We start from the raw sequence: 16,676 nt of genomic DNA, 5'->3' as shown, positions 1-16,676 counted from the left end.
ATTATACTAAGTAATATTTCAGAGAGTTTTATAGTTAAAAGTCTTTAACTTCATCTGATAAAAAATCCTTATCCTATATAATAAAGAGCTAATATGCTAATTAGACCAGTTAAAATTTGAATTTATTTAAAATAAATAGTTCTTGGAAATGCAGACATTCAGAGGTATATAAAAAATCAAAAAAAATAGTTCTCTTTGCAAGTGGCTTATTCTTTTTACCGTATTACTGATTTGGCAGCATTACAAGCAACAACACAGAGGTCTAATGGTAGTTCAACATTAACTTTGGGTCAGATTACCATAAAATTTCATTTTTTAAATATGTTTTATTGATTTTTTACAGAGAGGAAGGGAGAGGGAGAGTCAGAAACATTGATGAGGGAGAAATATCGATCAGCTGCCTCCTGTACACCCTGCACTGGGGATGTGCCCACAACCAAGGTACATGCCCTTGACCGGAATCAAACCTGGGATCCTTGAGTCTGCAGACTGACTCCCTATCCATTGAGCCAAACTGATTAGGGCAAATTTCACTTTTTTTACATTACATACTAAGGTTAACAAAATTATTTATTTTAGACTAGAGGCCCATTGCAGGAAGATTCCTGCAAGAATAGGGCTTCCTTGAGCCCATTCCTACAAGAATAGGGCTTCTTGCGGCCAAAGCGCAGCAGAGAAGGCGGGCTTCACTCCCGTCTACAGCGCTTGGCTTCCTTCTACGGTGTCAGTCTTCGCTCCTTGCTGGCGTATGCAAATTAACCGCCATTTTTGTTGGGTTAATTTGCATACTTGCTCTGACTGGATGGTGGGTGTAGCAGAGGGACAGTCAATTTGCTTGTTTCTCTTTTATTAGTGTAGATTAGTTATGACAAGAAGATTTAAAGACATGGTACTTTGCTTTCAGTTTTTTAAAGTACAGATGTTCCTCAGCTTATAGTACTTCAACTTATGATTTTTCAGCTTTGCAATGATGCAAAAGCAATACATATTCAGTAGAAACTGTACTTTGAAATTTCAATTTTTATCTTTTCCTGCTATATGCTGTATGATACTCTCTTGTGATTCTGGGCCACTACAGTGAGCCACTGCTCCCAGTCAGCCACATGATCACAAGGGTAAGCAACCAGTAGTTTACAGTGTACCGTGTTGCTAGCTTTTTTGTATATTGTGTTTTGTGTTTTTGCATCCCATCATGTCTGCAGAAATGCCCATGTGAGTCTCCTGCTTCTGGTGAGGAGGAGAAGGAAGCAGCAATTGCTCTTGAGATGAAATTCAAGATAACTGCCCAAGTGTAGGCTAATGTAAGTTTACATTTACTAGCAAAGTAGGCTAGGCTAAGCTATGATGTTTGGTAGGTTAGGTTTATTAAATGCATTTCAATTTAGGGTATTTTTCAATTTATGATGGGTTTATCAGGATGTACTAGTAACTCCATTATAAATTGGGGAGCATGTATATGTGAATTAATAGCAGAAGTGTTTGGCTAATTCTTGAGGGGGGGAATTATGTAAGCAGAATCAATGACTCATAGAAAGAACAAATTTTAAGTCTGCATTGTATCAATGGTTACTATGAAAGTGCTTAGAAAGACTGCTCTTAATTCACATCTGCAATAATGAACTCTATCACTCTTTACTTTCTTATTTATAAAACTAGAGGCACGATGCACGAAATTCGTATAAGGGGCTTGACCCTCGCAACCCCGGCTGCCTTGCGGCCCCGCCCCCCGCCCACTGGTCGTTCCGGAAGGTTGTTCTGCAATCCGGTGTCTCTCTCTCTCCTTTCCTCTCTGAAATCAATAAAAATATATTTTAAAAAATTATGTTTTGGTATTAATTACCTCAACTAACACAGTATTTTTATTTGCTGGGGTGTTTTTGTTTGATTTTTGGGCTATAACAGTCACAACTAAACACCTACTATGTTGCAGGTTCTATGATAAATCTTGAAAACACATCCGTGCCCTCAAGGAGCATAGTTTAGTAAGTGATATAAACATGTACAATATAACATAATACAATAATGAATGGACAAAGCAGAACAGAGAAGACAATCAGAGAAAGTCAGGGAAGGTTTCTCAGGGATATCCAAATTGGCTTTTAAGGGAGAAAAGAAATTTGATAGTAAGACTTAAAGGTCATTTCCTTATATGAAACTCTAGGAAAAACAAATTTAATCTAACGTGATAAAAGGTAGACCAGTGGTTGCTTAAACCAGAGATGGGGGAGATTGATTGAGATGCAAGTATACAAGAGAACCATTGAAGTGATAGAAATGTGCAGAATTACTGGTTATAAGTGAAGGTTACCTGAGTATATACATTTGTTAAAGCTCATCAAATCATAAACTTAAAATATGTGCATTTTATCATATATCATTTATACTTCAGTAAAGTTAAAAAATGTTTAAAGGACTGGGGAAACTGGACTTTAGTGTGGCAAAAACTCTTCTATATTCCAATTACAAAGTAGTTATGGGTATTCTGTGAGGAGGAAAATGTTTTCTCTAAATAAACAGAGTTCAAAACTCCAGCGCTGTTTCTTATTTTAGACCTCTCTTAAAGAAGTAATGGGCAAAAAATGTAGAGCTCAGCAGAGTTCCAACAGAACAGGCTATTTCAAAGTTTATATAACATTGCTAAAAAAAGCATTTTCCTAATACAAATTTCCATTTATAATGTAATTATTGAATGTGGGGGTAAGTGACTACTAGCTGAGGAGTTGATGAATTCTTTTTAGCTAGCTTTGTGATTCACATCTTTGGGATTATTTAAGCTTTAAAATAAGAAGGCTTGTTTCTCTATGATTTCTTTCATTTTCAAGATTCAATTATTCTTACAAGGTTGAAATCTCCACATAGAGTTCTCCAAATGAAATCCCTACGGTAAGTCCCACATGTTGAAATTGAGGCATTAAAACAAGTCCTGTCAAATACACTAGTATCAGAAGTATTTTATGCAACTTTTGAGATTGGTCATTTGAGCTTCTTAGTCAAATTTATTATCTTCTTAATTAAATTCCATTTTACTTATATCTGTTATTTCTTATTACCTGATCACCATTTCTTCTAAAATTTCTAGTGTTACATATATTACTATGCTACATATACCACTCCTTTGCTTTGCAAATGAAGAAATTGAGGGTTATAGAGATTAAATACCTTGCTCAAAATATCATCTTTCAAAGAAAAAACTATTAGGGAAGTATACATTAAATGATTTTTTTAAGTAAAAAGTTTTAGAAAGTATGTATATATGAATGGATGAATATTGATACAAATATAGAAATATTTTTTCTGGAAGAATATTCAACAGAAAGTTAGTAATACTACCTTTAGAGAGAATGCCTAGGATGGACAGAGGTAGTTTTTCTATTTTTACTTTCTGTAGCACTAAAAAATTTCCGACATGAACATTTGTTAAATCTACTGTTTAAAAATTATAATCTTCTGTTGCACTTATGGTTTATATTTTCCTTCTATTTTCTATATTTAAGAAAAAAAGGTAATATTTGGCTTTTAAATTTTTCTTCTTTTTTAAACAATATGCCAGTGGTTTAATTGTTAATTTAGTTGCTTAAATCACGAAGAACAAAGGTCATAGGCTTGATTAATTACATTTGCAAAGAATAAAAATAGCCTTTGGTCACAGAAAGCATTTTTAACTTTAAAAAGTCATCTGGCAAACTCGAGCTGCTGATCACAAGGATGAATCAGGTAAGTGTATATGGCTGACTCAATACAAAACATTAACACTGGAAAATAACTCTAAGTAATATCTTACTGACAGAGGGTAAGAGAGTAGGCAGCAGAATTATTCATCTCTAACTAAATAATTCATTTTCATATTCATCAATTCAATGCACTTCCAAACAGAATATAAACAAGACCTTTAACTGTAAGAGAAAATACAGACCATGTACCTTCAGAAAAGCCAAAAAGTATACATCACAAAACTTGCTATTTTTTAAAATAATACCAGTATATTTCTTATTAGTATACCATATACACATCAAATAAAAAAATATATATATATATACCTGTAACGTCTTCTGGATCTGATACAACAATATGTGCATTTAGTTCTTGTAGCTTGTGATGCAGTTCTTCTAATTTTTTATTTGATTTTTTCAAAATATTGTCCACATACGCCAAACTTTTTTTATCTGTTGTGACTTTCCTCAGATTTTCAGCTCCTTCTTTGATTTTCAGTTCTTTCCTTATTTCTCTCTTGATTCGATCCTTGATATCATCCAATTTCTGTTGCACCATTGTATCTGAAAAGTCTAATTTTTGAACAGCACTCACGTTCTCAGAAAATGGAAGACTTCGGGAATCTCCCTATAGAAAGAAAGAAACATACATATGTGAGGGTTTAGGAAAGTTAGCTGCTCAGTAAAATGCACAGCATAAGTATAAACTATATATAAAGCAATCCTTTATTAAGTATATTAAATTCAATTCTTTCTTAATAAGCAACAGACTACTTATTTAACTTTATTATAACCATACAAAATCCTAAGTTCAAAAACTGCTAACTCAACTAAGTAGCATTGCCTGACAAATTTATATTAAAATAAATACAACATATTTACACACAAAGGTTGTGTAAAAATATTTAGATTTTCAATATCCTATGATTCCAAGATAGATCCAATGCCCAAACTCTGATTCTAAGGTATGTTATTTAACCTATCAAAAACTTGCTTTCATTCTCTATAAAATCCTATCGAATAAACAGGAAATATGCAAATTGACCATCACACCGTCACAAAGATGGCAGTGCCCACAGTGGAAGCAGGGTTTCCATAACACAAGATGGCTGCGCCCACAGCAAAGGTGGGGGTTTCCATAACAAATGATGGTTGCACCCACAGAGGAGGCTGAGTTCCTTTAACAAGCCTTAAGGAGCAATCAGCAGAGACCTGAGGCTGCATGGCGCTGGCCGGGGCAGGGTACCCGAGCCTGCACCCCGCTACCCAGTGGGGCTTGACAGGGGACCACAGGCCACGCCCCCCACCCCAGCATCAGGCCGCATCCCCTACCCCTGGCATCAGGCTGGGGTACCTCAGGCTGCACCCCCTGCCCTGGCATCAGGCCAGGGGACCTCAGGCTACACCCCTTGCCCAGCAGGGCGTGACGGGGGACCTGAGGCTGCACACCCCGCCCCAGCAGGGTTTGATGGGGGACCTGAGGCTGCACCCCCCACCAGGCGGGGCTTGACGGGGGCCCTGAACCTGTGCCCCCCACCCCAGTGGGGCTTGACTGGGGACCTGAAGCTGCGCCCCCGACCCGGCGGGGCTTGACAGGGGTAGGGCCGGCCGGGTCTGGATCTTGCCCAGTGGAGGTAGGGCCAGCTGGGTCTGGGTCTCGCATGATTTTGAGGCGCCGCGGGGACTTGAGTCTGGGTCCCAAGCGTGCCCCAGACTCTGACAGGAGGAAGATTTTCATATACATTTTCCTAATTTTCTTTCATCTCTGACACTTCTATTATAGAGAAAGGGCAAATAGCAATATTAAAATATTTCCTCTAATCCTTTTTGAATGTGCACGAATTTTGTGCACTGGGTCACTAGTATAAATAATAATATGGGCCACATTTCAGAGATATTGTGATAATTCAAAATATTATGTGAAGATCCACACATAAATCTTAGCCCATTGTAGTCACTTAATAAGTGAATATTAAGTTCCATCCTATCTAATAAAAGGGTAATATGCAAATTAACAGTCACTCTGTCACAAATATGGCGGCGCCCACAGCCACAAGATGGCGGTGCCCAGTCCTCTAAGCCCCGCTAGAGTTCCCCAGTCCAGGGGGGCGGCCGCTGAGAGAAGGCAACGTGATCGGCCTGGCAGAATGCTTGCTTCGTCGCCACAGCGACGAGGCAAGCGTTCCACTCCCGGACATGGATGGGCCTCTAGCCAGGCCGGGGCGCGGAATGATTGCAGGCCTCTGGGCAGCGGCCACGGAGTGGCCAGGCCCCACAGAGAGCTAATGGCACACGGATTCATGCACAGGGCTACTAGTAGTAAGATAAAATTCCATTTTATCTTCTATGAGAACACTCTTAAAAAATAAATTAACATTGGCAAAAATAAAATAAAATTATATCCTTTTGACAACTTTTAATGAAATAAGGCTTGGAAAGGCTATATTCATAACTCTATTTGTATATTTCATGGCTAACTATCCCAACTGATAATTTGGTTGACCCACTACAAATACATCATCACTATAAAATATATCTAAATTATGTCCTATTGACAGAGCTAAGATAATACCTTTTACCAGTTCTTTATCTTAAATTGAAAATCAAATCAGGTTGCACATATAATCTATATCTAAAAAAACAAATTTATATTTAGCTATTTGTGCATCATTCAGTATTTTATACTCCATTACTATAATACTCTTGGTTTTAAAATTGAGAAATAGGGAGAAACCACAATGGCGGCATAGGTAAACACCTAAACTGCTGCCTCGCACAACAATTTAACAATTTCAAAACTACAACTAAAGGACAAAACGGACATCATCCAGAACCACAGTAAGGCTGGCTGAGTGGAAATTCTGCAACTAGAAGGAAAGAGAAAAGCACACTGAGACTCACAGGAGCTGCAGAAGGTAGAGTACGGAGGCGTGGCGCGGAGAGGGCTGGCATCTGATGACGCAGCTGGCTTTCTCAAGCGGGAGGGAGACAAAAGCTCCCGACTGCTCTGAACTCCAATTCCGGGCAAGACTCTGGAGACCCAGACTCATACGGGGAGAAACTGAACTGTCTGGCAGCGGGCAAAACTTGAGGGCGGCTTTCTCTCAGAAGTGCTTGCAGCGATTACCAAGGGACACTGAGACCCAGGGGCCTCTTAGGGCAAGGCCCAAGGCCCCACAGCAGCTTGCATTGCTTCACAGCTGGGCCTCATCTGGGCACCTCCAAAACCAAAACAAAGAGAAATCTGCAGATCTCTCCGTAGCTCTTGCTGGGTGGCCGCAGGCAGAGGCTAAATTAGCACCTCCTTGGAGATCCAAGAGCCAGTGTACCCAGTGGTCAGAGTGGGACCATCCAGATTACAACTCCTCAGATCCATAAGGGACACACTCACAGGGCAGACTCAGTGAGCACCAAAGCCCCACTGAAACAAGTCTTGCCTCATAAGGGTGTCTCCAGCACAGAAGTTCTACCAGCGTAGACACAACTAATCCTCACAGCCAATGGGCCTGGAGGTCAATTCCTCCCAGTGATACCAACAACAATCAAGGCTTAACTACAAGACTGTGCACACAGCCCACAAAGGGGTGCACCAAGAGTGTCAACCTCAAGTAACTGGGGAGGCTGAGCCACTGGGCCCTATAGGACACCTAGCACACAAAGCCACTCTATCAACTCAGGAAAGCAGCCAAAATGCAGAGACAAAGAAACAGGTCACAAATGAAAGAAATGGAGGAAAGCAAATGACTGGATATAGAGTTCAAAACCACGGTTATAAGGGTTTTCAAGAATTTTCTAGAAAAGGCCGATAAATTTAGCGAGGCCCTTGAGAATATTAAAAAGGACCAATCAGAAATTAAGCATACACTGACTGAAATAAAAAATAATATACGAAGATCCAACAGCAGACTAGAGGATGCCAAGAATCAAGTCAAAGATTTGAAATACAAAGAAGCAAAAAAACACTCAACTGGGAAAGCAAAAAGAAAAAAGAATCCAAAAATTTGAAGATAGTGTAAGGAGCCTCTGGGACAACCGCAAGCGTACCAACATCCGAATTATGGGGGTGCCAGAAGAAGAGAGAGAGCACGATACTGAAAACCTATTTGAAGAAATAATGACTGAAAACTTCCCCCACCTGGTGAAAGAAATAGACTTACAAGTCCAGGGAGCTCAGAGAACCCCAAACAAAAGGAATCCAAAGGGGACCACACCAAGACACATCATAATTAAAATGCCAAGGGCAAAAGACAAAGAGAATATTAAAAGCAACAAGAGAAAAACAGTTAGTTACCCACAAGGAAGCACCCATACGAATGTCAGCTGATTTCTCAACAGAAACTATGCAGGCCAGACGGGAGTGGCAAGAAATATTTAAAGTGATGAATAGCAAGAACCTACAACCAAGATTACTCTACCCAGCAAAGCTATCATTCAGAATTGAAGGGCAGATAAAGAGCTTCACAGATAAGAAAAAGCTAAAGGAGTTCATCACCGCCAAACCAGTATTATATGAAATGCTGAAAGGTATTCTTTAAGAAGAGGAAGAAGAAAAAGGTAAAGAGAAAAATTATGAACAACAAATACATATCTATCAACAAGTGAATCTAAAAATCAAGTGAATAAAAAATCTGATGAACAGAATAAACTGGTGAATATAATAGAATCAGGGGCATAGAAAGGAAGTGGACTGACAATTCTCAGGGGGAAAGGAGTGTGGGGGGTGCGGGAAGAGACTGGACAAAAATCGTATACCTATGGATGAGGACAGTGGTGGGAGGTAAGGGGAGAGAGTGGGGTGGGAACCGGGTGGAGGGGAGCTATGGGGGGAAAAAAGAGGAACAATTGTAATAATCTGAACAATAAAGATTTATTAAAAATGAAAAAAGAATTAAAAATTGAGAAATAAACTAGAGAAAATGCTTACCTTTTGGAAGAGAAATTGTTTGTGAAGGATAGAGAGACTTACATTTTACTGTGAACCCTTTATGTACCTTTTAAACCACAGATCTTATTAAATAAAACATTTTCTTTAATTTGTTTGGGAATTCATCACAAGAATTAAGTCCTATTTAAATTCTTGATGCAGCCTGGACTGTGTGGCTCAGTGATTGAGCATCGACCTATGAACCCAGAGGTCATGGTTCCATTCCCAGTCAGGGCACATACCCAGGATGCTGGCTGGATCCCCAGTGCGGGGCGTGCAGGTGGCAGCCAATCAATGATTCTCTCTCATCATTGATGTTTCTCTTTCTCCCTCCCTCTGCCTTCCTTTCTAAAATCAATGAAAGTTTGTTTTAAAAAAATTCTTGATACAAATACTTTTTGCATCTAATGCTTAACCTCTAAAAAACCTGTGCCAATACATCAGGGGTGGGCAAACTTTTTGACTCGAGGGCCACAATGGGTTCTTAAACTGGACCGGAGGGCCAGAACAAAAGCATGGATGGAGTGTTTGTGTGAACTAATATAAATTCAAAGTAAAGGAGCGGAGGGGAGAGCAAGAGAACTGGATAGAACAGCCGGATCCGGCCCGCGGGCCGTAGTTTGCCCAAGGCTGCAATAGATACACTATGCAAAAAATGAAGTAGTTGAACCATAAATCTGTTCATAACTGCTTTAGGGCCAAGAATCCCTTTCAATCTTTGACCAAAAACAAAACAAAACAAAACAAACAAAACCGAAGTAGAATAAAGAAAATTACATGTTTGCATGTATAATTTTCAGGTTCTATGGATCTTAGACTAAGAATTCCTGGGATTGGTGATCTATATCTATTGGCCTTAAATGTGATTCTTATCTATATGAATATAGAAAGATATTCTACCTGTACCAAAATGTCTAGAATATAAGTCCTATCATCCATACATTCAGTTTCCAAAGTTTATGAATACATCTTTACTTGGTTGTCAAAACACTAGCACATAAGACTACTGTCAAAAAATAAAATCCCACATTTCTGCTGTCTAGCTTCAGGTAAAGTACACTGAGACAAACAATGTTAAGATGGAAAAGCTCAAGGTAATTGCATTCCTCCAAATATCTTTCTTTCTATCCTTATAATCTTAAAAAACATCACATGAATTGCTTTCACAAATTTGTTTTTGAATATTATATACCAAGGCAAAGGGGTTCTCTAAATTTCTGGGTTCCTGGTGACGTTAGTGTTTCAATACTTTTTTCTTTATACCCCACAGTCTAAAGGGAACATCTAATAATTCCATTTATTAAGTAGTTAGGTTCAGGTAACTTAATACTTACAACCTAGTAACTGACTGAAGTGATACCACCTGAAAGAAAAAATTACATTTTATTCCATTCTTTAATAGCCATAGTTACTTATTAATAGGATGTGTCTGCCCGTTGGGTACCTTCACAATTTCTCAAATCCTAAAATCAAAATGGATATTCCCACCTTCATTTGCTGTTCCATTGTAAAAAGGGAGTTTAGAACAATATGCTATTGAAACTTAACTGATTCCAGTGAGTTCACACGGTATCCAACAAATAGTGTCACTATGTTTCCCTAAAAGAAATTAAAATATACTGCAGCAACCTGAGCGTTTGCTGAGGCATCCCATAGACTGTTGCTTAATTTGAGAATTATGGTATTAAGATTTAAAGGTTAAGAACACCCCTTGCCTACTTCAAGTCCCATTTCTTTTCTGTTTGCTTCCTAAATTTCAATAAAATTACAGAAGTTCACTGACAAAGACAATCTCTCTGGGTTCAGCTGGTATGCATGCTATACCTTTAGGATACACTACTTTTTCTTTCTTCAACTATCAGTTAACTTTTACTTTGTCCAAGTTTACCACAATTCTTCCTGAGAAAGAATTTCCTGCTTATGACCTTTCTTAGAATTTAGATTAAATATCTCTCCAATATGCTCTGATGGTATGGATATAATTTAAACTATTCATTTTATCCGACCACCCCACAAACTATGAGCAATTTGAGAGCAGGGCTTATGCTTTACACAGTTCTGTTTTATTTTCTTAATGGTTTTTCTATTATACTATTTAGTATTCTTTTTGAATTCAGGAAAATATGTCACTGCTAAGGAAGTCATGCTTTCCTACGTCTGATAAAGAGAACTCATATTCCAAGAAGCTTAAGGGCAAAACTGATATTCAATCATAGCAACTATATCAGCTAGAATTAGCTATGAACCAAATGTAGTTAGCATGTTGCTTTCCCTGTTCCGTTTCACAGACCTGAATTTTTAGTAACTTTATTTTTACTCCCACCTTTTGTTGTGATATGGCTCAAACACTTTGGAAAGGAGCAGGTTGATACATAGGATATAATCAGTAATTTAAGATGGGGAAAAAAAGCCTTGTGAGGACAGATAAGAAAAGTTATAGTACTTTCTATTACTTCTTTCCTAAAACTTTTAATTACAATGAAAGTTATTGGAAAATGTAATTTTCTTGTAATTTTTTGGAACAACTGAAATGAGATACTCCATCTATTCAATTATGTCTCTATCCTAAATATATATATATCTATATATATCTATATATATCTATCTATATATATATATATAGATATATATATATCAGAAATGCCAGGAATCAGTACGAGGTAATGAAATAATATTCTTGACAAAAGGAAGATGATTTAGCCAAAGGAATGTAAATAGCTATTTAGCCTGTGAAAATCTTTTGTGATCATTTTTGTCTGAATAGGTTCTATTATAGGCAGTAGAAACTGTCTACATCATCTACATTACATTAATTTATGTTTATAAGCTTAACACTTTCATCCACCATTCAAAACTCTTTCCTACTCTAAAATTTCATCCCTTCTCTAAAAGTAAATAGTAGATACCTTTTTCAACTTTTTTTAAAAAATATTTTTTATTGATTTTTTTACAGTGAGGAAGGGAGAGGGAGAGTTAGAAACATCGATGAGAGAGCAACACTGATCAGCTGCCTCCTGCACACCCCCTACTGGGGATGTGCCCGCAACCAAGGTACATGCCCTTGACTGGAATCTAACCTGGGACCCTTGAGTCCACAGGCCTACGCTCTATCCACTGAGCCAAATTGGTTAGGGCCCTTTTTCAACTTTTTAAAACAAAGTTGGATCAAATGACAAACTCCCTTTAAAATTCATTAATATGCTCAGAAAGAAAAGAGATGAGATACAAAAGCACCAATCCTAAATATATCCTAAACATAAAACTAAACTTTTATACCAATTATCCTATATACTAAAGAGGTAATATGCAAATTGACCCTCACGTCCTCACAAGATGGCTGCCTATGTCCAGGCTGACAGGGGGGTTAGTGAGGGATGACCAAACAACTGAACAAGCAGGATGCATGGGGCGACCAGGCCAGCAGGGGAGTTAGTGAGGAATGACCAAATGACTAAATAAGTGGGCTGCGTGGCGCGACCAGGCTGGCAGGGGGTTATTGAGGGACGACTGAATAGCAGGCTGCGTGGGGTGACCAGGCCAGCCGGGGGGGGGGGGGGCAGTGAGGGGCAACCAGGCCGGCAGGGGGCTCAGTTAGGAGCGATCAGGCCGACACACAGAGACAGAGAGGGGCAATCAGGGTGTCAGAGGGGGGCAGTTAGGGGTGACCAGGCAGGCAGGCAGGTGAGCAATTAGGAGTCAGCGGTCCAGGATTGTGAGAGAGATGTCTGACTGCCAATTTAGGCCTGATACCCAGGATCGTACCTAAACTGGTAGTTGGACATCCCCCGAGGGGTCCTGGGTGCAGAGGGTGCAGGCTGGGCTGAGGGGATCTGACCCCGTGCACGAATTTCATGCACCGGGCCTCTAGTCCTATTTAATAAAAGAGTAATATGCAAATAAACTGTCAGTCCGTTACAAAAATGGCAGCAACCATAGACACAAGATGGTGGTGCCCAGTCCTCTCAGGCCTGCCGGAGTCCCCCAGTCCCAGGGAGGGCTACCGATGAGAGCCGGCAGCATGCGGCCCGGGCCGTCGGCCTGGGAGGCGGCTGCGCCCCCCCGGCGTGATCTGCTCCCAGCTGCAGCCCGGGCCATCGGATTGGGAGGCGCCCTCGCCCCCCCGCCGCCCCAAAACGATCCACTCCCAGCCGTGGCCCGGGCCGTCAGCCTGGAAGGCACCCTCGCCCCCACCTGCGCGATCAGCTCCCAGCCGCGGCCAGGGCTGTGGGCCTGGGAGGCGCCTGCGCCACCCCCCTTACCCCGCAACGATCAGCTCACAGCTGCAGCCAGGTGGTGTAGGCCTGGGAGGCAGCCGCGCCCCCCAGAGCGATCCCCTCCCAGCTGCAGCCTGGGGTGTCAGCCTCCAAAGGGCCTGCGCCTCCATGAAGTGATCCCCCCACACACACCTATAGCCTTGGAAATTCCCTTGCCCCAGCCGAGTGATTGGAGATTGGGGGGCGTTATCAGGGTGATGCTGCCCAGCAAACCTCTCCCATTGGGTAGAAACTTCTGACCAGGTTAGGGAGGTAAATGAGTTTTGTTTAAAATCTTTAGAAACCGCAAAGGAAATGTATGAGGTAGGGTTTCACATCGGAAGTAACTCACAACTAATTTCTGAAGGCAACAGGGACATTGTAGATACTTACTGGAGAGTACCCTGAGGTCTGGAGGTTGGCTCTGCAAGGGCGGTGGCGGGTACTCCCCACCTTGGTTCCTCAGCACCTTGGGCAGGGTTTGAGCCCACCCAGGAAGGCCTTTTCCCCTACAGTTTTCACCAAGGCAGGGAGGTTTTGTAGACATGAATAAGAAGTGCCCACGCACAAGTCCTGAAGATGGCGAAATGACAAACAAACCAGGAAAAGAGCAAAACCAGAAACACTACCGATCCCAACATAGATCAACTTTTTCTTCAGATGACGGTGTGTTTCCCTCTTCTTTGTCTTCTGGAAGCAAGACAGATTCAAGTACCGACGATTCTACCAATGGAAAAGTTAAGAGAAAGAGAGGACAGAAAAGGAATAAAAGGAGAAAAGAAAGAAAGGACAAAAGATGAAACATCAAGAAAAAGAAAGAGAAGGAAGAAAGGAAGAAACAACCACATGATATCACCTTTCCAAGGTCTCAAGAATTCCTGTTTAAGGAGTTTATTTTATGACACTTTTAGTTTGGGTTTACATTTTTACTGGTTTGTCAAGACCAAGGCAGGTACACTGTCCAATATGTTAAAGAAAAAACCCTATCTAATAAAGAGGGGATATGCAGGGGAGGGCATTTGGGGGTGACTGGGCTGTCAGGGGAGGGCAGTTGAAGACGATCGGGCTGGCAGGGGACCAGTTAGGCGTCGATCAGGCTGGCAGGGGAGTGGTTAGGGGGTGATCAGGCTGGCAGGCAGAAGCGGTTAGGGACAATCAGGCAGGCAGGTGAGTAGTTGGGAGACAGCAGTCCCAGATTGTGATAGAGATGTCTGACTGCCTGTTTAGGTTGGGCTGAGAGACACCCCCCCAGTGCACAAATTTCATGCACCAGGCCTCTAGTACATATACAAAAGAAACACATAATTCTTATACCTTTTATCACTGAAACCACAAATTTAGCCACTCCATTCTAATTAAACACTGTGCTGTTTACATTCTTTAACCATGCTTCTTATGTACTACTAGAGGCCTGGTGCATGAAATTCATGCATGGGGGGTTCCCTCAGCCCAGCCTGCACCCTCTCCAATCCAGGACCCCCTCGAGGGATGTCCGACTGCTGATTTAGGCCCGATTCTGGGGACCGCTGGTTCCTAACTGCTCACCTGCCTGCCTGCCTGATCACCCCTATCTTCCCCCCCTGCCAGCCTGATCACCCCTAACCGCCTCTGCCTGCTGGCCTGATCACCCCTAACTGACCCCCCTGTGCTCTGGTCGGCCCTCACTGCCCCTGCCAGCCTGGTTGCCCCCAACTGCTTCCCCCTGCTGGCCTGGTCCACCCCAACTGCCCTCCTCCACCGGCCTGGTCGCCCCAAACTGCCCCCCCCCGTGCCAGCCTGGTTTCCCCTAACTGGCCCCCCTGCCGGCCTAGTTGCCCCATGCAGCCTGCTGTTCAGTCATTTGGTGGTCATTCCTAACTAACCTCCCTGCAGGCCTAGTCACGCCATGCAGCTGTTCAGTCGTCTGTCTGGTTGTTTTGGTCGTGATGGCCCCTGGCTTTTTATATATTAGGATTCCTTTCACTATCGACCTAAATTCATGATCAGAAAAAGCATGGAAGGTAAAATGAATACCTGTTAAAAAAATATTTCAAGTTTTTCATGATTAGTCCTATTTCTACTGTACTTTAATTTTTATGTCATCCATATCCTTAATGCAGTTAGTCATTTAATCAGATGGATCAAATACAAACACAAGGAAACCATTAGTGGAATTAATACCCTTAGGATTTATAGGACAATCTAAATAAATTTTAACTAAGCAGAATTCAAGTAAGCTAAATAAATATAAGAGAGAACTCAAAAAGTATAAAAGAAAGAGTAAAAATTAGATGGGTTTAAAAGAAATCAAAACACATTAAGCTCTAGCCAGTTTGTTCAGAGGATAATGCATCAGCCTGCAAACTAGTCAAGGGCACAAACCTTGGTTGCAGGCTCGATCCTTGGACCTGGTGGGGGCGAGTGCGGAAGGCAACCAATCAATGTGTCTCTCTTATATCGATGTTTCTCTCTGTCTCTCACTCTCCCTTCCACTCTCTCTAAAAATCAATGCGAAAATATCCTCGGGTGAGGATTAACAATAAGAAATTTAATTCAGTGGACAGATTAAACAGCAGAATAGACCAAGATAAAGAATTAGTACCCTGGCAGATAGACAACTGAGAAAAGTACTCTAAACTCTCCACACAGGGATGTGCGAAATTAAAAAGCATGGAAGATAAAATAAGAAAACCTAAGATGCATCCTCATCTAGTAAGAGCTCAAGAATGAGAGAATAAAGAAAATGGGGAGAAGTGGTACATGAATGAATAAATGGCTGAGAATTTCCCAGATGAATATAACAACCACAAAAGGCATTCTATCTATAACTGAATGCCAATTAGGTGAACAGAAAACTTTAAATCACAATAGAGACCACCAACTATCAAACTTCTATAGGATTTTCAGCTTTTATCTTAATGTCTTCATATATTGCTAAGGTATTCTCTAAAATTACCCAAACAAAAAATAAACAAAAATGCAAAATTTGCTTCAAAATATTAACATTCTGGGGGAAATTACAGATGAACTAACTGAGAGTCCATTTTATACTTATATCATTAGCCTATTCACTAATCATGTATGTTAATTTACATTAAAGAAGCATTGTGCTGTGGAGAAAGCGACTGAACTATTTTTACCTCTTAAATTGACAACAATCCTGCTGTAAGCCAAAGCTTTTATAGAAATTAAAAGTATGTTAAAAGAAATTTAAAAAGTTTCCCTTTGACCCAGTAACTCTAATTCTAGCTATATAACATAAGAAAATAATTATAAATTGATTACTATATAGACTGGCCAATTAAATAAATTTTAAATTAATAAATATTATGTGCAAGACACTGTGCTGGGCAGAAACAGACTCCCTCATAAAGCTTACAAACAGGAGGGCTTTAAATCAACTTATAGGAAAGTGAAAGTTCAGTATTCATAACAAAAGAATTGCAAACAGTCCAGAGAATAAGGAAAGGCTTCTCTTATTTATGCCCTTTATTATTCCACTAGGGGGCTGGTGCACAAAATTTGTGCATGGGGGGGGGGGGTGTCTCTCAGCCCAGCCTGCACCATCTCCAATCTGGGACCCCTCAAGGGATGTCGGACTGCGCGTTTAGGCCCGATCCCACCAGGGATCAAACTGGTCAAGGGGAGCCACCAGGATCGGGCCTAAACGGGCAGTCGGACATCCCTCTCACAATCCAGGACTGCTGGCTCCCAACTGCTCACCTGCCTGCCTTCCTGGTTGCCCCTAACCACTTCTGCCTGCCAGCCTGATAACCCCCTAACCACTCCCCTGAAAGCCTGATTGATGCC

General features: G+C 41.0%; 1 protein-coding gene across 1 annotated transcript in view; it reads right to left on the bottom strand.

Annotated features, from left to right (window-relative positions):
• The window catches only part of PKN2 (protein kinase N2), a 154,866-nt gene that overhangs the window by 102,764 nt on the left and 35,426 nt on the right, over positions 1 to 16,676 (bottom strand). Inside the window, exon 2 of the mRNA XM_080652235.1 lies at positions 4,038 to 4,338. Coding sequence (XP_080508361.1) covers positions 4,038 to 4,338 — 301 coding nt within the window. The remainder of the gene's footprint in view (positions 1 to 4,037; positions 4,339 to 16,676) is intronic.

This window comes from Plecotus auritus (genome assembly GCF_963455305.1).
Source record: "Plecotus auritus genome assembly, chromosome: 2".
NCBI classification, from domain to species: Eukaryota; Metazoa; Chordata; class Mammalia; order Chiroptera; family Vespertilionidae; genus Plecotus; species Plecotus auritus.
This window is presented reverse-complemented; position numbering and strand designations above follow the sequence as displayed.